Source organism: Panthera tigris, chromosome F2 (genome assembly GCF_018350195.1).
Source record: "Panthera tigris isolate Pti1 chromosome F2, P.tigris_Pti1_mat1.1, whole genome shotgun sequence".
Taxonomy (NCBI): domain Eukaryota; kingdom Metazoa; phylum Chordata; class Mammalia; order Carnivora; family Felidae; genus Panthera; species Panthera tigris.
The window spans coordinates 81,938,154-81,960,724 of record NC_056676.1 but is presented as its reverse complement, the minus strand read 5'-3'; the positions used below and the strand labels follow the sequence as shown (position 1 = coordinate 81,960,724).

The 22,571-nt window shown below is 65.1% G+C and overlaps 2 protein-coding genes and 1 long non-coding RNA gene across 16 annotated transcripts in view; 2 read left to right on the top strand and 1 right to left on the bottom strand.

Moving 5' to 3' along the window:
* Window positions 1-265: 265 nt before the first annotated feature.
* On the top strand, window positions 266-13,058 carry PUF60 (poly(U) binding splicing factor 60). Of its 9 annotated transcripts, none has more exons than XM_042972619.1 (12): window positions 266-460; window positions 5,068-5,169; window positions 7,488-7,583; window positions 7,701-7,790; window positions 8,733-8,783; window positions 10,908-11,069; window positions 11,157-11,249; window positions 11,387-11,600; window positions 11,680-11,870; window positions 12,011-12,146; window positions 12,313-12,548; window positions 12,631-13,058. In XM_042972619.1, the coding sequence occupies exons 1-12, from the start codon at window positions 422-424 to the stop codon at window positions 12,928-12,930; spliced, it is 1,710 nt and encodes a 569-aa protein (XP_042828553.1). In that variant the 5' UTR covers window positions 266-421; the 3' UTR covers window positions 12,931-13,058. The 9 variants fall into 9 exon arrangements, with proteins under 9 accessions (XP_042828553.1, XP_042828555.1, XP_042828549.1 ...); XM_042972615.1 differs by having other exon boundaries at window positions 335-445; window positions 5,071-5,169; XM_042972614.1 differs by having other exon boundaries at window positions 336-445.
* On the bottom strand, window positions 5,586-14,741 carry LOC122234845. 3 transcript variants are annotated; one of them, XR_006212766.1, is made up of 4 exons: window positions 14,525-14,741; window positions 7,230-7,319; window positions 6,703-6,800; window positions 5,586-5,904 (listed from the first exon to the last, which is right to left on the bottom strand). It is a non-coding gene; the product is annotated as an uncharacterized LOC122234845 (long non-coding RNA). The 3 variants fall into 3 exon arrangements; XR_006212765.1 differs by lacking the exon at window positions 14,525-14,741 and having other exon boundaries at window positions 7,230-7,491; XR_006212767.1 differs by lacking the exons at window positions 5,586-5,904; window positions 14,525-14,741 and adding an exon at window positions 6,437-6,572 and having other exon boundaries at window positions 7,230-7,491.
* SCRIB (scribble planar cell polarity protein) overlaps window positions 13,971-22,571 on the top strand; it is a 21,411-nt gene continuing 12,810 nt past the window's right edge. For 2 of the 4 annotated variants that reach the window (XM_042972610.1, XM_042972608.1), the window contains exons 1-19: window positions 13,971-14,192; window positions 15,425-15,542; window positions 15,651-15,729; window positions 15,827-15,916; window positions 16,020-16,076; window positions 16,175-16,238; window positions 16,334-16,408; window positions 16,477-16,621; window positions 16,957-17,075; window positions 17,297-17,496; window positions 17,593-17,759; window positions 17,842-17,969; window positions 18,043-18,168; window positions 18,936-19,103; window positions 19,226-19,618; window positions 20,263-20,325; window positions 20,728-20,817; window positions 21,321-21,398; window positions 22,048-22,371. In XM_042972610.1, coding sequence (XP_042828544.1) covers window positions 14,034-14,192; window positions 15,425-15,542; window positions 15,651-15,729; window positions 15,827-15,916; window positions 16,020-16,076; window positions 16,175-16,238; window positions 16,334-16,408; window positions 16,477-16,621; window positions 16,957-17,075; window positions 17,297-17,496; window positions 17,593-17,759; window positions 17,842-17,969; window positions 18,043-18,168; window positions 18,936-19,103; window positions 19,226-19,618; window positions 20,263-20,325; window positions 20,728-20,817; window positions 21,321-21,398; window positions 22,048-22,371 — 2,643 coding nt within the window. In that variant the 5' untranslated portion in view covers window positions 13,971-14,033. Of the gene's footprint in view, window positions 14,193-14,759; window positions 14,923-15,424; window positions 15,543-15,650; window positions 15,730-15,826; window positions 15,917-16,019; window positions 16,077-16,174; window positions 16,239-16,333; window positions 16,409-16,476; window positions 16,622-16,956; window positions 17,076-17,296; window positions 17,497-17,592; window positions 17,760-17,841; window positions 17,970-18,042; window positions 18,169-18,935; window positions 19,104-19,225; window positions 19,619-20,262; window positions 20,326-20,727; window positions 20,818-21,320; window positions 21,399-22,047; window positions 22,372-22,571 lie in introns of those variants that run through there. The other 2 variants (XM_042972609.1, XM_042972612.1) reach the window with 2 other exon arrangements.

Below are 22,571 nucleotides of genomic sequence, written 5' to 3'. Positions count from 1 at the left end.
AGACACACACATCACCCGTTTTTCTGTTAAGGAGGCAGAAAAGTGGAGCAGCGGCGGGAGGAGGGGCAGGAGGGCGAAGCGAGGGGCTAACAGACACACTGAGTCTGGACGGCCCTCCGCCGGCGAAGGGTAAGCGCTGCGAAAGACAAGATGTGTGAGGCAACCGGGAAAGAGGTGCGCGCCGCCGGCCCCGCCCACACGGCCCCGGCCCCGCCCCATCCGCCGGCTCCACTTCGGGCCCTTAACGGTCCCTCCCCACACCGGAAGCTCATTCCTCTGTCTTCCCTCGTCGAGGGCGAAGGGGCTTTTTGTCGCGAGACTTCCCCCCTTCTCCGGGCGCATCCGCTGGCAAACCAGATCGCGCGAGACCGCGGAGGGAGCAGGAGCGTGTGGCGCGCGCGGCGGCCGCGACGGACGCAAGATGGCGACGGCGACCATAGCTCTCGTAAGTGAGCCGCCGGTGAGCGCAGGCCGCCGCTCGGTCGGCGGGAGTGGGTCGTCGGCCGGGCCAGGGCGCCGAAGGCCTCTTGGGGACGCAGCGGTAGCTCCCGGGCCCCCGCGGCTCTCGGTTCTGCGAGGCGGGGGCGGGGGCGGGCGCGAGGCGGGGCCGGGCCCGCGGCCGCAGCTTCCGGCTCGCGGGCTACAGCTTCCGGCGGTCGGAGTCTGGGGGCCGTGAGGCGCGCCCAGGGCTGCCCGGTCGGGGGGGCGGCCGGCCGGGCCTGCGCGAGCGGCCTCGGGTCGCGCCGCCGAGTCGCAGCCTCAGGGCGGAGCCGGGCGGCTGTCGTACCCTTCTGCCGACGGGTGCGCCTGTGGCCGGGGCTTGACTGCGGGGCTCCTGGCAGTGATGGCGTCTCCTCCTGTCCGTGGGAACGAGCCGCCAGGCGTGCAGGGCCTGTAGGAAGGCATCTTGGCCCGGTGGGAAGGGTGGTGGCCTTGGCTCCTTGCATCCACAGCTGCGACTCTGCTGCTCTCCGCTGATGCTCCGCGGGAAGTGGTTACCAGCTAACAGGGACTCCATCCCGGCTTCCTTATTCAGGAAGGAGAGAATGTGCTCTCGCATCACGTTTCTTGAGCAGTTTCTTTGCCCCAGGCTCTGTCCGAGCACTTGGGGGCACAGTGGGCAACTAGACGTAGTCCCGGCCCCCTTCTGGGGTCTGGTGGACCCTGAGGACCAGTTGCCACCCACGGGGCCCATGTATACTGTGAGCTCGAGGGACCTGTGCTCAGGGTGGTGTGGACATCCAGCGGAAGGAGCCTCTCCCTCCCCTGCTCAGTGCTCACCTACCTTTCAGTCACCTGGAGCGATTAGCATTGATGGAGAACGCTTACATACACCACATTTCATGGTGAAGTCTCCCTTGACCCTTTTTTCTTCCTATTCGGTTTAAATGACTGTTCTCCTGGACCTTGCACAACGTCATTCCGTTGCTTTATTTACCTTCCCCCCCGCCCCTAATCCATACCCACGGTGACATGGTGAGGTCTGTCAGAGAAGGCACCTGTTGCAGGTGGCTGGACGCTGGACTGATGGGGAAGACACCTGAGGTCAGGGAGTGGACTTAGGTTAGAACTAGATCTTGGCCAGGCCCTCTGCTGGGGGCCGACACCCATGAGGGAGGCTGGACCTATGTCACTGGGAGTCACTGGGACAGGAACAGGCTGGGGGGTGGGGGGAGGCCCCAGCTTGTGAGGGGAGCCCAGCGTGTGATTCTCCGACCTTGCTAACTTTACTGTCCTCTTTCTACCGCGTCCCGCTCCCTGTTGAAACCACAGGAGCAAACGACCTGCCTGAGAGGAAGTTAGAAAAGAGACGGAGATAGAGGACTTGGCGACTGTCCCGGACAGTGGTTAGAATTGGACAGCGAAGGAGAGGGAGGCTTGGAGACGAGGACCCAGACTCCTGGGAAAGTGTGGAATGTGGAGGAGGAGAAGCCAGTGAAGAGTGGGTGCCTGGTTTCCCTCAAGCCTCCTGCAGCGGCAGCATGGACACCGAGCGCTGGCCTCGCTGGGTGCTGGAGGCTGGAGCTGGCAGCGCCCTGCACTCACGGACCCTGAGGGATGAGTTGGGCTCAGTTGCGCCGTGGCGTGGTGCCAGACAGAGGTGACCTCACGGTAGAGGTGGCCACGGGCAGTGAGTCTGAGTCCCGCAAACCGAGGTTTTCCGTAGGGGTGTTTGTTGCTCATTTGAATTCTCTCAAGAGGTTGACACGTACATACGTTGGTGGGCGTCCGAAAACCGTACAGTCTCAGGCTCACGTCAGATTCTGGGAGTGAGGTCCAGGCTGTGGTCTGACACGTTCCTCTTCTGACCTTTCCAGTGGGTGGCTCTCTAGACAGCCTGTGTTCTGTCTTGGTCGGGCATAGTGAGAGCCTGTTCTGTCCCGTGGTCCGTGCATGCTGAGCAGCACAGGTGCTGTCCTGAGATGTGGCTTCAGCTCTCGTGGGACGTGGGGATAGAGTGGCACCGAATTTGGCTGACAGCGATCACTAGGGAAGGACGCAGGAAGATGCGGAAGTGCCGCTTGTCCCTTCTGTGCCTTCCACCTGTTGGCTGCAGAAACAGGCCACGGCCCCTTCTCGTTAGGGGCGTGGTCTTCTGGTGGCATCGTGTGTCTGTGACTTATCACTCCGTTCTTCCCTACCTGTGACCACTGGGCTCACTCCCACTTGGAGCCATTCCTCTTGGTCTCCGTCTATGCGGCAGGGGCGCCAGACCCTCTCCCTTCCCTGTGGGCACCGGTGCTTTCTTCTCCTTCTGAAGATGGTCCGCACCTACCTCGTCGGCCTTCCCTGGCTGCCTCAGCGGAGCACCCTCGGTGCCTTTCTTCGCATCCTGCGCTCGCTTGGTGGTTTCGTCTTGTGCTCGTGAACTACAGCAGTCTTCTTATGTAGGTGCCACCTGCCTGGTTTTTGCTGCAAAGTGCCCAGCACAGAGCCCAGCCGTCTGGTAGACCACGTGGCACCGTGTAAAGAGGACTGAACAGACGGAGGGCGTCCCGCAGTGGCTCTGCTCTGGGGATTTGACGCTGGGTGTTGTACCAGTGCTGATAATGGCTGAGACCTAGAGCTGCTTGCTCTGTGCCGGGAGAGCCTTGAGTACTTTACGCGGGGTGACTCACTGAACCTGCTTGCCAGCCCCGGGACACAGGCCTGAAGAGGCCGAGTCTTGGACACGTTAAGTAATTACTTTAAATTCTCTGGCATTTCTGATGGAAGTACTCGTCTTGAGCCTAGGCCGGTGAGCAGTGGCAGTGCTGGAGTTTGGGGCCCAGAATCACAGGGCCGCACTGCCTCCCAGAGGGGACTTCTCACCCTTTGAGGCACTGCTGCCTGATGACAGGGAGCTTTGTGACTGCAAAGCCGCCTGTTTTCATTGCCAGAGGGTGACAGCACGTGGCCATCTGTGATCATAAACAGCAGTTTTCTCCAAGCTTTCTTAGCAGAACCGTGGGCTCTGTGGGACTAGCTCCTTGGTGTCCGAGGAGGTGGTGGCATGTTCCTTGTGGTCTCCCCTGCCGGCCTGACCGTTCCTGAGAGGTCTCTTCTGAGTCGTGTACTACCTTCAGCAATGGCCTGTTTCCTATGTTGGCTATTATATTAGTTTGGGAGAGCAAGAAGTCGTTGATAAATGTGCCCTCGGGTTGGCTCTGTTCACAGGCCTAGGTGCTGGATTGCTTTCGCAGACCTGAAGTCAGCTCTTGCTGTGAGCCTCGAGAGGGCAGCCTCGGCTCCAGATGTGCTCCTGGGGGTGCCAGGGTGCTTGAGGCAAGCCAGACATGGACCCTGACCCCAGCTGCCATACGCCCAGTCGGTGGGGCCATGCCACAAGGGTCCCCCATCCTTTGGCTCTCTGTGGGGCATCGTTCCTAAGTAGCAGTGGTGCTGAGCTCAGCAACTGAGTGGTGCAGCTCTGGGCAAGGCGCAGGGCTGGGTTAGCCACAGCTCCTGTGCCCACTGGCCGTGTGTCCAGCACAGACAGGCTTGTGTTGCCGTCTTCTTTGGAGCTAGAGGGCCTGAGACGAGCTCTGACCAAGTCATCCCAGCCTCTGGCTTTGTGCACAGGGCTCCCAGGGTAAGCGTGGTTGTCCCCTGTGTTCCTAGATGTCTGTGGGTCTTGTGAGCTGGGAGTGGGGAAAGTGTGTTCTGCTCTCAGTTCCCGCTGTGTGGCCTGAGAAGGTGGAGTAGATCTCCGGGCCCTTCCACCAAGTCCCCCAGCCCCCATCGTTGCTGCCTCCTGCCTGTGGCCTGTCTTTGCTCCTGCTGAGCTGAGTTGAGAGCTGTTCTCTCCTTTGGGCTATCTCTGCCTGGCAGTGGCTCCATGCCCCTCTGGGTGTGGAGTATGGCCAAGCTCTCGGCTGCCCTCCCTGCAGTTAGACAGCCCCGGACAGTTTGACTGCGGGGGAAGGGAGGCTTGTGTGTGCAGACCACGTACCAGAGCCTGTTATTCGGAGAACAGCCCTCCTCAGAGGTGTCTTCAGGAAGGGTTTGGGGTGTGGGCTTGGCCAGAGCCTGTGGAAGGCACTGGGACTGATGCTGAGCCATGGGGCCGGCCCAGACGTGTGTGCAGGCAGCTAGAGAGGTTCCGCTGTCTGCCTCAGGGGGGGATGTGGGGGATGGCCAGCTGTGCCCCCTGTCATCCCTTGTGGCCTGGCCCAGCCTGCCGGCAGGAAAGGAACTGATCTTTAAGACCTCGGCTGTGTGGCCAGAGGGCAGTTTTAGACCTAGGGAAGGATGCCTTTCCTCGACATGGGGCAGGAGCTCTTATCCTCTGTCCTGTCCTTTCCTGGTGACTCATTGCCAACTCTGGGCTGCCCTAGACTCTGACAGGCCGGCCCCTTTTGCCAGGACCCTGATCAGCTGCAGGTGTCCTGGAGGAATGGGCGGTGTGGGGTGGAGTGGGACACTGTCGGATGCTCAGGGGCCAAGCCAGAGCTGGTCTTGTCCTGTGCCTCTGCTGCCTCTCTTTCTCGTCCATGGACACTTGGCCTTTAGCTAGGGAAGGGGAGAGAGGGCCGGGGTGGGTGGGTCTTATAACTGTCCGTTACAACATCTCTTTCCTGCCTGCAGCAGGTCAATGGCCAGCAAGGAGGGGGGTCCGAGCCGGCGGCGGCGGCGGCAGCGGCGGCGGCGGCAGTGGTGGCAGCGGGAGACAAATGGAAACCTCCACAGGTACTGACCTTAACCGTCCTTGCCCTCAGGCCTGCCCGCCTGCCCGCCTGCCTGCCCGCCCGCCCGCCCGCCCGCCCGCCTGCCTGCCTGCGTGTCCCTGGGCCTAGAGAGGTGGGGGTGGGGTGGGAGGAGCTCTAGGGACTCTTCTCTACCTTCTGGGTGCAGGCACCTGTCTTGTCCCCTCACCACCCGGCCTCAGGCCTGGGTCTCCCCTTAGCATCTGCCCTGCTTTTGTGGTGGGTCACAGCCTCGTGTCTTCAGACGTCGGGCAGATAGTGATGATGGTTAGCTGGGGGCTGACCCAGAGCGAGTGCACGCCCTTCGCCACGGGTGTGCTAGAAGAGGGCAGATGTGCCCTTTCAGAGTGTGATGGGTGTTAAGAGCCAGAAACAGAGATTTTCACTTCAGACCTCGAATTTAGATCAAACAGCGAAGCAGAACATGTGTAAGTCAGAGCACGGGGTCTCCATGGGACTCGGGCCAGACTTCAGAGTGGGTCTGGGCAGATCTCGTCCTGCTCCGGTTTCTTTGTCCTTGGGAGCTTGTCCTATGGGAGGTGGAGCCAGTCCTTGTCCCTGGGCAGTAGGGTTCTTTGTGCTTCTCCATGGCAGCGCCTGCCCCCAGCGGGTTCCAGTGGGGGCTCAACAAGGTAGCCTGGGGGCCGGCTGGAGTGGGACCCTCCTGCGGGCCCCCACACACTCAGGGGACGTTTGGCCGTGATATGCGGCTTGGATCCTGGGAAGTTATGGGGGCTGAAGCAGATGGGCAGAGGGGCCAGGGTGTCCATCTAGCCAGCCCTCCCCTGCCCTGATTGATGAGAGAAGGGCCTTTTGTTTACCAAGACAAAGAGGAGATTGAAAAGTTTCTAAGGGGCTGAAAGGGGGTTGGCATTGGTTACCATGGTGACAGCCTGCTCTAGAGTCACAGCCCCTGGCACTCTTGCCTTTGTCTCACTAAGGAGAACCTGGCTTGGGGCCAGCCGGGAGGGTAGAGAGGACAAGCCTCTGGGCCAGACTGGGTCGCCAGAGTAGGGACCTCCAGGCCCCTTCTGCCCTTTGATCCTGTGCTGGAAACCTAATTCTTGGGCTGGTCAGGATGGGGATTCCTGGGGGTTGGGTCAGCTGGCCCCTTCCTGCCTCCTCTGATGTCCTTGCTCATCATGCCTGCGCTGGGGGTCTGTCTGTCTCCTCTGCTGTCCCTCCCAAGGCTGTGCTGGGAGCTGCAGAGCATCCCCTCTGGAGGGGGCTGGTGGTGGTCTATCCTTGCGGTTGCTGGGGTAGCCCCAGGCCCTCTGAGCTCCTGGGCAGGCAGGTGTGGTCTGACTCCTGAGACACGTACTCTTTGGTCTGATGGCTGTGGTTTTTTTCTTGCTCACAGAACTGTATTCTTTCGCCTGCACACAGCTTAGAAATGTATTTTGGCAGAAAGAATGTAATCTTAATCCTAGCTGCATTCGCTCTGGTCTGCAGCAGGCTGTGCCTGCTCCCCCCCCCCCCCCACCTCCCCAAAATGTCTCCTGGTCCCCATGCTCACCTGGCTAGGGTGCTGGCAGGTCCACTTTTCTTCTGTGGCTGGTCTGCTCCTGGCTTCTCTTCCCAGGAGACTGGAGTCCTCCTTGGGGCTGTGGTGGCCTGGGAGAGCAAGTCCAGGTTTTCAACAGTGTGCAGGGATAGGGGATGGGGCGCTGCCTGAAGGTATGCTGGGAGGGAGGCCCTTTCCCACACTTGCTCCTTGAGTGGTCCCTGGTACTCCACCCAATCAGGAAAGCTGAGTCTGTGACCATGGCTGGGTCTGTGGGGCGGTGTGGAGGGCAGAGGTGGGTGACAGGCAGTCCGGGAATGAGGAGTCCCAGCACATCCAGAGAACCATGGCCCCTCTTCCTTATAAGGGATGGCTAAGGCCAGCTTTCTTGCACCGTGTGGGCCTGAGGTTCTGGGGTCAGGCTTGCTCCAAGGGATGGGCCCCTCTTACTACTCGCTGCCTGTCTCGGTATCTCGTGAGGAGGCCATTGTGGCCTGGGCCCCAAAACTGTTCAGGGTTGTCCACGGGCCCCGACGTACCTGCCTTCCTCAGCGTGTGTCCTGCTCAGGAGTCTTGGGAGAGGGCGGACTAGGGACAGGCACAGGGATGGCGGAGGGGCAGACGCATATCTAGGCCAGGCCAGAGACAGCCCGTGACTAGGAGCTGTCTGTCCCTGGGAACGGACTGGGCCCGAGGCCACGTGCAGGTGCAGGGGGAGGCAGGTGGGGTGGGGTTCCTGGAGCCACGTGGGGTGGCCTTGAGCTTATTCTTAATGATTTCCCGCTCCCCACTACCAGGGGACGGACTCCATCAAGATGGAGAACGGGCAGAACACAACCGCGAAGCTGGGACTGCCTCCTCTGACGCCCGAGCAGCAAGAGGCCCTCCAGAAGGTGAGAGTGTACCTGCTGGGGAACCAGGGCACAGCGGGGGCGGGGAGCAGGTGGCGGAGGAAAGCGCATCTCCCGCAGGCCGGGCCCCCCAGTGCTCCTCACCGCCTTCTCCCGCAGGCCAAGAAGTATGCCATGGAGCAGAGCATCAAGAGCGTGCTGGTGAAGCAGACCATCGCGCACCAGCAACAGCAGCTCACCAACCTGCAGGTGAGCCGCCCGCGCCCCGCCCTCCGGCCTCGGTGCCGGCTCCGCCTGAGGCCGGCCCCGCCCGCCCGGGCCGGGAGCCTCCGCCCGCCCCTCCCCGCCACCCACCTCCTCTTCCTTCTCTTCCTCCTCCTGTGCCTGTGGCCGTCCCCGCGAGGTGTCGCGGTTCTTTTTCTCAAGGACTCGTTCTTGGGATGCCCAGGCTTCTCCGCGAGGCACGAGTGGCCCAGCCTTACCCATCTGCTGAGTGCCCGCGGCCCCTTCCCGCCCTTCTCTGTAGCCCTGCCCCGCACCCTGAGTTGGCTCCTCCTCTCGGACTTGAAAGCGTTGCCTCAGGTCGCCTCTGCGCCCAGTTGAGGGTGCAGCATGTAGGGGCGTTCCTCCCCACCCCCACGGCCTCGGATCAGAGGTGTCAGGCCCCGACCCCTGCAGTGAGCCCAGACCACCCGGACTGGGGTCTGGGACGGAGAGGACAGGCTGGGAGCACTTCCAACAGGGCCCTGTTCTGGCCCTGTGACGGGAAGCCGCAGTGGCTGTGGGGAAGAGGCCAGGGAGAGGCTGACTGGTGCCTGGGCCTCGAGCCCCTTGCCCCCCTGCCCGGCCCTCAGATATCCACACTGCCAGGAGACGCCCTGGCTCTTCACCTTGTTCCGTCCGCACCCTCCTCCTCTTCCTTCTCCTCCTTCTCCTCCTCCCCCTCCCCCCCTCCTCCCCCTCCCTTCCTTCTGCCCCGCCGGCCAGGCTGCGGGGCGGGGCACCTGGGGCTCTGAGGCCCCCCCTGGGCAGGTGCCGGCGGCTGGCCAGTTGGCCGGCAGTTTGGGAAGGCAGGCGGGCCTCCCTGGCAGGGCGGGGACTCCGGGCCTTGCCGCTGTCTGCGTGAGGTGTGACAAGAGCGGGAGACTGCTCGGCTCCAACAGACTGAACTCTGTCTTTACTGTCTTTCAGATGGCAGCAGTGACAATGGGCTTTGGAGATCCTCTCTCACCTTTGCAATCGGTCAATAGAAATGCTCACTTCTTCCGGGGCTCATGTCCTTAGTCAGGGCTAGAGGGGGGCAGTGCAGCCCGCGTGCTGGGGACCTTGCTCCCCTAGCCGGCCCTGCCCGCCAGCTCGGGACGAGCGCAGCAGAGCGCCAGGCGTGGCGGGGCCAGTGGTGTGGGCGGGCACCCACCCGGGACCGCCCCTGGGGAGGCCTCCATCTGCTCTGAGGTCCCGCCTTAAAACTAACCGGCCAGGTAACTGCGGAGGGCAGCAGGCCAGGAGGGCAGCTGCCCACGCCAGGCCCACCTTCACCCATGTCGCCTGCACGCACGAGGCGCAGCGCCTGGGCCTTCAGCTCTGCCGGTCTCCAGGCTGCCCGGGCTCCTGGGTTGGGGTCAGGCCCCCGAGGAGAGACGAGTCCTAACTCCCGGCCCCATCAGACCCTGGAGGGAGGATGGATGGATGGGGCGGGGGGCTGGGGGGTCCCAAGCAAGCAGGAGAGGGAAGGGCAAGAATTTGGTCCTCTGGGCCTGGCTGTCAGCAAGGGGTAGAGGCCATGCAGCCAGGGAGCAGGCAGGGGCTGAGCCCAGAGTGGGCCAGGGAGGAGGCAGAGGCGGTGGCTGTGGCCTTGGCTGCCGTGGGCGGAGGAGTCTGGGAAAGAGACACTGCTCCATCCCCTGGGGGTCATCCCTGGGTGTGCTGCTCTCACAGGGGAGATGTGGCCCTGTCGAGGGCCAGACAGACCCGACGTCCTCGCTGAGGAGTGTCTGTCTATGGGGAGACGTCAGGGAGGAGGGCTCTTGGCCCACCTGCTGTTGGGAAGCCCACCCTGGAGAGGAGATGTGCTGTTATCTTGGGGGGTTTTGACCTGAGGGGTAGATGGTGTATGTGTGGGGTGTCTGGTGCGAGAGGGGACGTAGTTCCACCTTTGCTGGTCCTTGGTCTCTGCAGGGGCCTGAGGCCGACTTGTCAGGAGCCCAGTTTGAGAAGGGCAGTCCCATTTGGGGGAAATTCCTAGTTGGGGGAGCACATGGATCTGATTTTCAGGCTCCTCTTTGAGGGAGGGGGAGGTCTGGTCTACATAAGAGGCCGGTTGGTGTCTAAAGAGGGAAACTAGCCTCTGGTTATGGGGAGCCTTTTGAGGGTGAGGGGAGCCCGTGTTTATGGAGGGACTAGAGCCAGGATCCCATCTTCTTTGCCTGCCCTGGGCCTCTGATGTCTTCCCCGGGGCCCAGCTCCTGGCCGCCCACTGCATATGGCTCTGGGAACCCCCCTGCCTGGCACGTCACGTGTGAGGTGGCGGGGGTGGGAACCCCGTCCCTGAGGGGCATGGGGAGGTCCCTGGGCCCAAGCTTGCCCCGGCGGCGCAGAGGCAGCGTCTGCCCAAGCAGAGTCCTGGGCCCGCTGGGCCTGTTCCCTCCCTGCTCCAAGGAGCCCTGGGGCTTCTCTTTTTGGCAGCTCTGCCACCTTCTGACATTCCTGGGGGCGGGGCCTTGGGGCTGCAGGGGTGAGCTCCAGCCAGCCCTTTTTTGTCAGGTGTTCAACACACTGGGGGGCTTGCCAAATGCTAAGCCCCCACCTGAGTTGGCCCTGCATGAGCAGCTGCCCTTTGTCTCTGCAGGGAGCCCCCATCTGGGCTCCTGACCTCCTCCCCTGGGCTCTCTTCTGGGCAGTAGCTGCCCTGTCTTCTGCCCCCTCTCTTGCCTCCACACCAGTGGGTCCCTGAAGCTTGGATGGCTTCCCCTTCCCTCTTCTGCTAGAGCACTTGACCAGGACCCTGGGAGGATCTTCTAGCCCAGCTTGGGGTACCTGGCCCCCAGACTGGAAGGTGGGCAGGGTGGGAGGGCGTGCAGCCCTGCCTCCCAGCCGCTTGTCAGCTTTGCTGCCAGTCTGCCCAGGACCTGGATGGGCCGGGGTGCGTCCGTGTCCTGCCTTTGGGCCTGGCCTTCCTTCCTGGGGGTAGGGTCCTGTTGACCCCTGCTCCCCTGACTGCAGGAGCTGAGCCTGCACCTTGTTGCCGTGTGGGGAGCTCTCCCCACAGCGGAGCTGGGTAGGTGGGCCAGGAGGGGAGTGGGCTGCCCAGCCTCTTGCAACCCCTCACAAGCCAGTGGCTCTCTCTCCCCTTGTGTCCTGCTCCAGATGGCAGCTCAGCGGCAGCGGGCGCTGGCCATCATGTGTCGGGTCTACGTGGGTTCCATCTACTATGAGCTTGGGGAGGACACCATTCGCCAGGCTTTTGCTCCCTTCGGACCCATCAAGAGCATTGATATGTCCTGGGACTCCGTCACCATGAAGCACAAGGTGAGATTTAGTCTGCCCCTCCCCACCCCGCCCCACCCCCCACCCCGGGCCCTGTTGGCCTAACGACAGGCACATTCACGTGTCCAGGGCTTTGCCTTTGTGGAGTACGAGGTCCCAGAAGCTGCGCAGCTCGCCTTGGAGCAGATGAACTCAGTGATGCTAGGAGGCAGGAACATCAAGGTAGGGGCCAAGGAGGTGGGCCTCGGGGCCGGGACGTCGGGTGTGCTCTAGTTTCAGTCCCCTGGGAGACGCAGAGCAGCCCGAAGTGGCCAGGCCTGGGCTGACTGGGGACTCTTTGTCCCCTGCCTCTCTCCCAGGTGGGCAGACCCAGCAATATAGGGCAGGCCCAGCCTATCATAGACCAGCTGGCTGAGGAGGCGCGAGCTTTCAACCGCATCTACGTGGCTTCTGTGCACCAGGATCTTTCCGACGATGACATCAAGAGCGTATTTGAGGCCTTTGGCAAGATCAAATCTTGCACACTGGCCCGGGACCCCACAACTGGCAAGCACAAGGGTTATGGGTTCATTGGTGAGTTTGGGGAGACGGAGGTGAGGGTGGGGCCCACCTGGCACTGGGGCTAACCCTCACTGCTGCCTCTGCCCTGCAGAGTATGAGAAGGCCCAGTCATCCCAGGATGCCGTGTCTTCCATGAACCTGTTTGATCTGGGTGGCCAGTACTTGCGGGTGGGCAAGGCTGTCACACCCCCCATGCCCCTGCTCACACCTGCCACACCCGGAGGCCTCCCACCTGCTGCTGCCGTGGCCGCAGCTGCAGCCACAGCCAAGATCACAGCTCAGGTGAGGGCTGGTGCAGTTGTGTGGTTCATTTGTGGGTGACAGCGCCTCTCTCCCTCATCCTTTGGGGATTGGCTCTTTGGGTGGTCTTGAGTGGAGGCAGCCAGATCGGGGACTGAGTGTGGTGGCTTTCTGAGTTGCAGGAAGCAGTGGCTGGAGCAGCGGTGCTGGGTACCCTGGCCACTCCTGGACTGGTGTCCCCTGCACTGACTCTGGCCCAACCTCTGGGGGCTTTGCCCCAGGCTGTCATGGCTGCCCAGGCGCCAGGAGTCATCACAGGTGAGCCTGGGTGGGTCAGGGCCTCCCTTCTTCTCCTGCCCCTCTGCGCATAGCCCTCTGTGGCCAGGACAGGCCATGGTTCAGGCCTGGGTAGGTGGTGCTACACTCCTTCCTGGGAAGGGCAGAGACGGGGGAGTGACCAGTGGACCTGGTGGGTTTGCTGCAGGTGTGACCCCAGCCCGGCCTCCCATTCCGGTCACCATCCCCTCTGTGGGAGTGGTGAACCCCATCCTGGCCAGCCCCCCGACGCTGGGTCTCCTGGAGCCCAAGAAGGAGAAGGAGGAGGAGGAGCTCTTCCCTGAGTCGGAGCGGCCAGAGATGCTCAGCGAGCAGGAGCACATGAGCATCTCCGGTAGTAGTGCCCGCCACATGGTGATGCAGAAGCTGCTCCGAAAGCAGGAGGTGGGCATCCGGGGCCACTGGGGTGGGTGGGGCAGGGTGACCCAGCCAGCCATAGCTCTCAGCTGTCCCCTCCCCTGCACAGTCCACGGTGATGGTTCTGCGTAACATGGTGGACCCCAAGGACATCGACGATGACCTGGAGGGGGAGGTGACCGAGGAGTGTGGCAAGTTTGGTGCTGTGAACCGTGTCATCATATACCAGGAGAAGCAGGGCGAGGAGGAGGACGCAGAGATCATCGTCAAGATTTTTGTGGAGTTTTCCATAGCCTCCGAGACTCACAAGGCCATCCAGGCCCTCAATGGGCGCTGGTTTGCTGGCCGCAAGGTGGTGGCTGAAGTGTATGACCAGGAGCGTTTTGATAACAGTGACCTTTCTGCGTGACCTTGGCCCTATTCCCTGGACTTGCACTTGCTCCTTGTTTCCTCTGGGTTTTATAGAGTGATTTGTTGGTGTCTCAGGCCTAGCCACCCAGCGTGGGGATAAAGGTGCAGTTGCTGTTGGCCCCAAAAGTCCCTGTGTAACAGTGGTCCTGTGCTTATTGTCTCCCGGAAGTCAGCCTGGGGGAAGGGATGGGCAGAGGGGGCCTTGAATTCAGGCCTGCTGGAGAACGGGGGAGGAAGGCGTTTGCAGTGCTCGTCAAGGCCTGCTTGGTTACATCCTGCCCTGAGCAGCCCCCGTACAGAGTGGGGCTCTCCTGCTCCGCGGTCCTGGCATCGCCTGTGCAGGTTTAGTGCCGGAAGACTGGCACGGGGCACCTCACGCCCCGGGACGAAGTCGGCCCGGAAGTGGAGCGCCGGCTCCGCTGGTCGCCTTGCCCCGAGGGAGCCCAGGTCCCGGTGGGAGGGGCGGCTGGCTGAGCCAGTGGTCGCGGGACCCACCCCAGGGAGGGGCCCGGGCGGAACCTCCGGAAGCCTTCGGCCAGCGTCGCGAGCTCGGTCCCTGTGCGGACTTCAAGTCCCATCGTGCTTCGCGCCCGGGCACCGGAGCTGAGCTTCCCGACAGGCTGTGCGCGGGACCGCTACGGGTTCTCGGAGGCGCCGACACCGCGGGGCCTTGTGGGGGTTGCAGTTCCCGGCGGCGATGGGCGGCGAGGGCGGGCCTCGGCTTCCCGGCGGGCTGCGCGGCGGCCGGCGGTTGTCGGCGGGGCAGTCCGGCGGGCAGCGGCGGCCGTTCCGGCTGCGGCACAGCGGCGGGCGACCGGGCTGGGCGGGATGCGGGGCCGCCGCCGCCGCCTCCCGAGAGTCTGAGCGCCGGCCGGGCCGCGCGCCCCCCCCACCCCCTCCCCTCTCGGGCCGCCTCGGGCCGAGCGTTCCGAGCGCGGCCCGGGCCCAGCGCCGCCGCCGCCGCCGCCGCCGCCGCCGCCCCGCCCCTCCCCCGCCCGGCCGGCCGGCCCGGCGCTCATGCGGACCGGGCCCCGCCCCCCGGCCGAGCCCGCCGCCCGAGCCCGCGCCTGAGCCAGCGCCGCGCGCCCGCCAGCCCGCACCATGCTCAAGTGCATCCCGCTGTGGCGCTGCAACCGGCACGTGGAGTCGGTGGACAAGCGGCACTGCTCGCTGCAGGCCGTGCCCGAGGAGATCTACCGCTACAGCCGCAGCCTGGAGGAGCTGCTCCTCGACGCCAACCAGCTGCGCGAGCTGCCCAAGGTGAGCGGCCGCCCGCACCTACCTGCCGCCCGGCCCGGCCCTGGGCACCGGTGGGCACCGGTCGGCGGGATCGGCCCCGCGGCGGCTCCCGCTCGCCCAGGGCTCGTCAGCAGGCGCTGGCCCCGGGCGGGGCACCGCAGCCTCCAGCTGGCCCTGCTGGTTCTTACTGGCCAGCCCCACCCTCCTCACCCACCTCGGGTGCTGGCGCCAGGTGGCAGTGCTCCTCGGGTGCCTGCCTGGGGGTGACAGGGATAGCCACAGTCTAGGAGCAAAGGGAGCGCAAGCACGGGGGCGGTGGATGGGATGGAGCCCCTCGAGGTGGGTAGGCGAACCTGGTCTGGCAGGTGAAGACTACTTTTTCACACTGCCCGGGAGGCGAGGAGCCCGGCGTTCTCCGACTGCTCTCCTCCTAGGAGCTGAGGCAGGGTAGGGGAGCTGTGCTCAAGGTCCTTGTCCCTGATAGGTCTGCCGCCTGTCTACCTCTCCTTGCGGTTGTGCGTCCCGGTCAGCTTGTTTTCCTTCTAAGGCTGCTCTGGAGAAGAGGTTACTAAAGGAAGCAGGTCATAAAAGGATTTCCTTTTTGGAGACCGGTTGCTAAGCGGCCCAGTGCTTGGGGCTGTGTGCCACAAAGGGTGTGGTGACCCTGTTCTGGGCTTGGATAGGAGGGCTCTGTCCCTCACCACCTCCAGGAGTCTTCGGCCCCCCTGTACACGAAACCACTGTACTTGGGGTACTTTGCTGATTTTGTCACTTTTCTTCATGACTGCCCAGTCCTTGCCGCAGATCTGGGCCGGGTCGGTTGGGTGCAGCAGCAGAGCCAGCAGGGGCCCTGGAGGACTCGCCGCTGGACGGGGGGAAGAGGGCTTTCAGGTTGCATGTGGAGTCATTAAGGGAGCACACAGGGTGAGGAATGGAGAATCACCCAGCTAGACGTGAGAGTACTCACCAGCCAGGATTTGGAACGCTTTGGAAAGAGAGAGGCAGGGAACGTGTCTGAGTTGACGAGAAGGGACCAGGTACCAAAAGGAACTTAGAAGCTTGGAGAGACGGGGGTGTGCGTTTTTCTCTCCTTTTCCTGCTGCAGACTGAGGTGATGTGGCAGGACCCTGGGTTTCTGTGGGGCCTGCAGCAGGCAGGGGCCCATGGGATCCGTGAGCTGTGAATTCGTGTCTGCTCTCGGAGGGGCCCTCTGCTAGAGTCCAGGCACCCCTGACCCCACTCCCTGCCCACAGCCCTTCTTTCGTCTGCTGAACTTGCGGAAGCTGGGCCTGAGTGACAACGAGATCCAGCGGTTGCCCCCCGAGGTGGCCAACTTTATGCAGCTGGTGGAGCTGGACGTGTCCCGGAACGGTGCGGAGCCCAGGGCGGGTCCGGGGTGGAGCCTAGGGGAGGCAGGAAGGACTGGGAGTCCTCAGAGACCACGGGTGTCTCTCCATGGCGATCCCTCTCCTACCACAGACATTCCGGAGATCCCCGAGAGCATCAAGTTCTGCAAGGCCCTGGAGATCGCAGACTTCAGCGGGAACCCTTTGTCTAGGTGGGTGATGGCCGTGGCAGGGGTGGGGGGCAGTAGTGGGTGCGGGAGGTTATGCAGCCCCGTTCTGGACACCTGAGGTCCCCTTCCTCTGGCGCAGGCTCCCGGAAGGCTTCACTCAGCTACGCAGCCTGGCTCACCTGGCCCTGAATGACGTGTCCCTGCAGGCGCTGCCCGGGGACGTGGGCAAGTGAGTGCCCTCCAGGGCAGGGGAACTCGGCTCGGCCCTGCTTCTCCGCTTGTCCCCACCATCTCTCTGTTTCTGTCACGCCCCACCTTGATCTCTCTTTCAGCCTCGCCAACCTGGTGACCCTGGAGCTCCGGGAGAACCTGCTCAAGTCTCTGCCTGCGTGAGTGGGCTCGGGTCCTCATCCGGTGCCTGCCTGGGCCGAGGCCCTCGGGGCTTTAGGCCGCGCAGTCGAGGCGACACCTGCTGTTTGTTCCGCAGGTCCCTGTCCTTCCTGGTCAAGCTGGAACAGCTGGATCTGGGAGGCAATGAGCTGGAAGTGCTGGTGCGGAGAGGGCGGGGCTGTCTCGGGCGAGGCAGGGCCGGGGACCTCAGGTGCTCGCCCTGACCCTGTCGTCCTGTCCCCGTCTGTTTTCGCAGCCTGATACCCTGGGGGCTCTGCCCAATCTTCGAGAGCTGTGGCTGGACCGCAACCAGTTGTCCGCACTGCCCCCGGTGAGTGAGGGTGCGGCACCCCCTGGCCCGTGCTCAGCTGCTCCCTGACCCCCTGCGCCCACCTCCAGGAGCTCGGGAACCTGCGGCGCCTGGTGTGCCTGGACGTGTCGGAGAACCGGCTGGAGGAGCTGCCCTCTGAGCTCGGCGGGCTGCTGCTGCTCACGGACCTGCTGCTCTCCCAGAACCTGCTGCAGCGGCTCCCTGATGGCATCGGTCGGCACCGGCCGGGGCACTGGGGGGGGGCGTGGCCGGCGGGGAACCCCGGCCCGGAGGAGGGCCCTTTCGGGGAGGGCTCTGACTCTACTTACCTGGACTCCGAGAGATGCGCCCGAGAAGGGGAATTAAACTGGGGTGGGGAGGGGCCCGGTGAGCGGGTGAGGGAGCCTGGCGGTTCAGCTCCAGGGCGGGGAGCTCAAAGGGCTGCGAGGGCAGGTGGGTTGGGTGATGGGGGCCGGGTCTGCAGCAGGGCAGGGCTCTGAGCTGTGCCCCACACGGGCAGCCGGGCCCTTGCCCCACACGGCGGTGTCCTCGTGTCTCCCCGATACCAGGTCAGCTGAAACAGCTGTCCATCCTGAAGGTGGACCAGAACCGTCTGTGCGAGGTGACGGAGGCCATCGGTGACTGCGAGAACCTCTCGGAGCTGATCCTCACGGAGAACCTGCTGACGGTAGGCCCCGGCCCGGTGGGACCGGGGACGCTGAGGCGGGGAGAGAGGAGCACCGTGCGGCAGGCCCCGGGGGTCTGCTTGGATGGGAGGCTATGGCCGGAAGCGGTTCCCTGCGGGGGACAGGGAGCGGTGCCAGACCGAACCCCGCAGAAAGGTCCTCTTCTACTTCCGGACCGGGGCAGTTTCCCACCAACCTGTGACCCTCCCTCGGCCCCGACCAGGCTCTGCCCCGCTCTCTGGGGAAGCTGACCAAGCTGACCAATCTCAACGCGGACCGCAACCGTCTGGAGGCGCTGCCGCCCGAGATCGGAGGCTGTGTGGCTCTCAGTGTCCTTTCCTTGAGGGACAACCGTCTGGCCGCCCTGCCGCCCGAGCTCGCCCACACGGCTGAGCTGCACGTGCTGGACGTGGCTGGAAACCGGTGAGTGCTCGCCCTGCCCGGCCCCCGCTGAGCCAGCCGAGCCTGCCGGCCCCCGCTGAACCTCCCGTGCCACCCGCCCCCCCCCCCGGCCCCCAGGCTGCGGAGTCTGCCGTTTGCGCTCACCCACCTCAACCTCAAGGCCCTATGGCTGGCTGAGAACCAGGCACAGCCTATGCTCCGGTTCCAGACGGAGGACGACGCCCAGACCGGCGAAAAGGTCCTCACCTGCTACCTGCTGCCGCAGCAGCCCCCACCCAGCCTCGGTAGGTGACCGGCCACGGGGCCCCGGGGCGGCTGTGTCTGAGGGGCAGGGCCGGGCATCCCCTTGACGACCGCGTCCTTCAGAGGAGCCGGGGCAGCGGAGCCCTTCTGAGAGCTGGAGCGACGCCCCGCTCGGTCGCGTCAGCGTCATCCAGTTTCTAGAGGTCCCCGCTTGTGGTGACGACGCCGAGGAAGCTGCTGCTGAGAAGCGGGTATGGTGGGGGTGCCCCGGGGGGGAGGGGGCGCATCCTCCCCGCCCCCCCCTCACCCTCCTGCACACTGCAGGGCCTGCAACGTCGGGCCACGCCTCACCCCAGCGAGCTGAAGGTGATGAAGAGGGGTGTCGAGGAACGTCGGGGCGAAGCCTTGTCCTGCAGGCCCGAGTCTGGGCCACCCTCGCCTTTGGAGGAGGTGCCTATGGGAACCCGCCTGGCACAGAAGGGACCCTGGCCCCGGGTGTCTTGTCCATCATGGGTGTGGGGCTTTGGGCGCCTAGGGGTGGGCGCGGGGGCTGGGAGGAGATGAGCCTGAGGGGCAGGGGTCCAGGGCCAAGTCCGCCACGCTCTCCAGCGGAGCAGGGCCACGTCACACAAGGGCCGCTGGCGCGAGTGCAGGGGGACGTGTGGTGTAGACACGCCAGGTAGGAACCAGAGGCGGTGTAGGGGCGGAGAGCGAGGCGAGCGGGTCACACCTGCCTCGGGTCCTCACACAGCCGGAAGGGGCACGACCGGCTTTGGCGTGGCACGCGGGGACCTGAGTCAGGTGGGCCCGGTGGTGCTCGTTTAGAGGTTCCTGGCGTTGGGGTCGGGGAAAGCTTGGGGACGCTTCGGGTGCAGCAGGGTGTCTGAAGCCTGGAGGGACGTGGAGCCGGGCCACCCGCTCTGTGAAGCCGCCGTGGCTTACGTGAGGAACCGTGCTCACGTCTGGGCGCCTGGCGGTTGTCGGTCTGGTGGTCTTCTGGAACCTACCTGGTCCCCGTCTTGTGTCTTGCGGGAAGACCCCTGAGGGGCTGCGCCACGGACCTGTGGCTTCGCACACCGTCTCTTCATCTTGATGGCGGCGTGGCTTCCCTGGGGGCTGGGACGGGCTCCATCTACCCGTCGGGGTGAGCCCACCGGGGGCTCTGCAGGCCGGGCAGCAGAACGCCCGGGCCGACCAGCTGCCTGACCCTGCCGCAGGAGAAGAGGCTGAGCACCGAGTCTGGCCTGAGCAAGGACTCACAGCCGTCTGCTAGCACGGCCTCCCAGGGTGACCCCGAGGGGCCGTTGACCGAGACGCAGGGGCCGAGCCAGCAGGAAGCCGGCCCGGGCACCCCAGAGGAGCCTGCGGAGGAGACTTACGAGGAGGTGAGCCCGGGCCTCTGCCCCGCGGAGGTCTGCAGCGGCGTGCTGCCCAGCGTCCGGGAGCCGCGTCCGGGCAGGGGGCCCGTGCAGACCACGCCGCCGTCCTCACGCCCGGCTTCGCGCAGCCCACAGTGCGCTTCGCGGAGGACACGCTGCTGCTGCCCCCGAGGGAAGACGGCGAGAGTGAGGAGGGGCAGCCGGAGGCGCCCTGGCCCCTGCCCGGTGGGAGACAGCGCCTTATCCGCAAGGACACGCCTCACTATAAGAAGCACTTCAAGATTTCCAAGCTGCCCCAGCCCGAGGCCGTCGTGGCCCTGCTGCAGGGAGCACAGCCGGACGGGGAGGGCCCGGCAGGGCCTGGGGGCTGGCACAACGGCCTCCACACAGCCTGGGCTCCTCGGGACGAAGAGGGAGGTGAGAAGGAAGAGGAGGCGGAGGAGGCGGCTCCTCCGGACCAAGAGGAGGCTGAGAAGGAGGCGGCGGAGGAGGCGACCCTGGTCTCCGCACCCTCCATCAAGGTGGGTCTCAGCTCACACACCCGGTCGACCCAGGCTCTGCTGGCCCCCGCAGGGTCTACGCTCCTCCTCAGCGGGCCTCCATCCACGCTGGTATCTCGGGGCACTCACGGCAGCTCTCGGCTCCTCCCCAAGGGCTGCTGACCGCGAGGTCTTCCTGGGCTGGGTTCGGACTTGGGTCCCGAGGCCCTGCCGGCCCCACTGTGGACCCGCGCCCCAGTCCTCTCCCTAGCCCTCAGGGGGCTCTCGTGGGCCCGCACAAGGTCCTGCCTGCTCCCTGGGGACACGTCAGCACCACAGCACTTCTGTGCATCTGACATCGAGGTTGTGCATGGAGAGCGGGTGTGATGCCGTGGCAGCTGAGGGGCCTAGGTGGCCGTACTCTGGGACAGCCAGACACAGGCTCAGCCTGCCCTGGGGGCCCCCGACCCGCTGAGCCTGCCCCATTTGGTGTTTTGGCGGTGGCAGTGGTAGCCCTGCGTCTGGAGCGGAGGGGACCGCGTGCCCCGGGAGACGGGCCGGTGCTCGGGCTGCGGGAGCTTGGTGTGGTCTTTCTTCTCTTTTCTGCTCTCTGCGGGGCCGGGTAAGGCGGTGGCAGGGCAGGGTCGGGGCTCACCTGCATGCCTTCGCTGGTCCCGTCCTAACAGGGGGTGTCGTTTGACCAGGCCAATAACCTGCTGATAGAGCCCGCACGCATTGAGGAGGAAGAGGTCTGTACCTGCTCTGGGCTCTGCTCTGTGCTCTGTGTCCCGGGCTGCTGGTCTTGCTTCCCGGGCTGTGAGCTCTCACGCCTCTTGCCCCCCCGCCCCCCCCGCCCCCCTGCCCCCACACGCCTGGGCAGATCCCGCCCACCTCCTCGGTGCCGGGGCCAGCCGTCCCTCTGACCCAGACGGACAGAGATGGGTGCGGGCCTGGGGCAGGCAGCCGGTGTCAGCAGGGGTGCTGGGGCGTCCCCTGCCTTCCCAGCCATGGGGACCCTGGAGCTTTGAGGCAGTATCTACGGGTGGGGGCAGGGCCTTGGGCACGGTCCAGGCTGTGCTCTGCTCTGTCAGTGCCCGTCGCCGTGCAGGCCCCCAGGCGGCCCTCGGACAGCCAGCCTGTTCTGTTTCCAGCTCACGCTCACCATCGTGCGGCAGACGGGGGGACTGGGTATCAGCATCGCTGGTGGCAGGGGTTCTACGCCCTACAAAGGGGATGACGAGGTGAGGACCTAGGGCCCACGAGGCCCCCTCTCCCTGCATCCCCCGCCTTTTTTCTGCGAGGCTTTTCGTGGTTTTGAGAGCTGTTCCACTGCACTCTCCAACCTCACGGTGTGCTTTCTTCTGGTGCCTGCTCACCCTCAGGGACCCCTGGCCCCGGGTGCCCGGCCCTGATGGCTGACCGGGGACAGAGCCGGGGAGGTTAGTTGGAGGCAGTGCCCACGCTCTCCTCGGCATCCCACTTTCCCTCCGTGGGTCACCCCTGTTGGGTCTGGGATTGAAAACTGTCTCAAGAGATTGACCTGGGCCTTCTAGCTCCCTGACTCACAGGACTTCCGGCGGCGAGCCCAGCGCCCGTGACTGCCCTGCGCCCTCGGGCATCTTTGCCGGCCTGGTGCAGGGTTTCCAGGCATTGCCCAGCTGCTCCCCCGACGGGACGGGACAGCATGGGACCCCCTCCGCGGTCTCCGTCCTGTCTCTCCGCTCAGCCTCTGCTTCTTCTCCAGGGTATATTCATCTCTCGAGTGTCAGAGGAGGGCCCTGCAGCCCGGGCGGGAGTCCGGGTGGGTGACAAGCTCCTCGAGGTGGGTCAGGGCCCCCCCCCCCCCCCCCCGCCCTCCCCAGGCTGCACACAGCCCTTGCTGTCAGGGAGGGAATCCGGGTGGTGCAGGGCACTGGCCGTGCCGGGGGTGGAGGCTGGTCGGGGAGGTGGTCACACCTCTGGCAGGCTGGGTCGCTGGCTTGGTTTCCTGCTCCCGAGCCTGGGCAGGGGCATCCGGGAGCTCTTGGGGGACACACCGGGGCGAGGTCTGAAGGCAACGCGCCCTTTCTGCAGGGCCCAGAAGGGGCTGGGAACGGAGGCTATGGGCCAGGCTGGCGTTCGCCCAGGCAGGGCTGAGACCACACTGCAGCTCTCTGTGGAGGAGTGTGTGCCGTGGCCAGTACGGCAGGGAGAGCGGAGGAGAGGGAGCCCGACCAGGCTGGGGTCAGGGAGGAGGGATGGCGTCAGACACCCGGCGACCCTGGGCGTCTTCAGTCGAGCCGCTGGGCCGAGGGACGGGTGCGGACCAGCAGAAAGGACACCCTCGTGTCCGTCAGCCGACCCGCGGCCTCACCCTGGGTTTGTGCGAGTCGCGGGGCTGGCTCTTTTGCCCGTCTCCCGTCTGTGGAGGGAGCGTGCGCGGGGCCTCCCCGCGGCCGTGGCCCCGGCCTGACCGGTGTCCCGCCCCGCAGGTGAACGGCGTGGCCTTGCACGGTGCCGAGCACCACCAGGCGGTGGAGGCGCTGCGGGGGGCCGGCAGCACTGTGCAGATGCGGCTGTGGCGGGAGCGCATGGTGGAACCGGAGAACGCGGTCACCGTCACGCCCCTGCGGCCGGAGGACGACTACAGCCCTCGGGAATGGCGGGGAGCTGCCCTGCGCCTGCCCCTGCTCCAGCCGGACCCCGCCGGGCCCCTCCGCCAGCGCCACGTGGCCTGCCTTGTGCGCAGCGAGAAGGGGCTGGGCTTCAGCATCGCCGGCGGGAAAGGCTCCACGCCTTACCGGGCCGGGGATGGGGTGAGGCGGGGGCCGGGGATGGGGTGAGGTGGGCAATGGAGTGAGGCGGGGGCCGGGGATAGGGTGAGGTGGGGGCCGGGGATGGGGTGAGGCGGGGGCCGGGGATGGAGTGAGGCAGGTGATGGGGTGAGGCGGGGGCCGGGGATGGGGTGAGGCAGGGGCCGGGGATGGGGTGAGGCGGGCAATGGGGTGAGGCGGGG

Coding starts and splice junctions, on each gene's coding strand:
- PUF60 (XM_042972613.1), top strand. CDS start 978: ATGCTCCGCGGGAAGTGGTTACCAGCTAACAGGGACTCCATCCCGGCT. Junction 7,791..8,732: donor AGCAGCTCACCAACCTGCAG/GTGAGCCGCCCG, acceptor ACTGTCTTTCAG/ATGGCAGCAGTGACAATGGG. Junction 11,070..11,156: donor CCGTCACCATGAAGCACAAG/GTGAGATTTAGT, acceptor TCACGTGTCCAG/GGCTTTGCCTTTGTGGAGTA.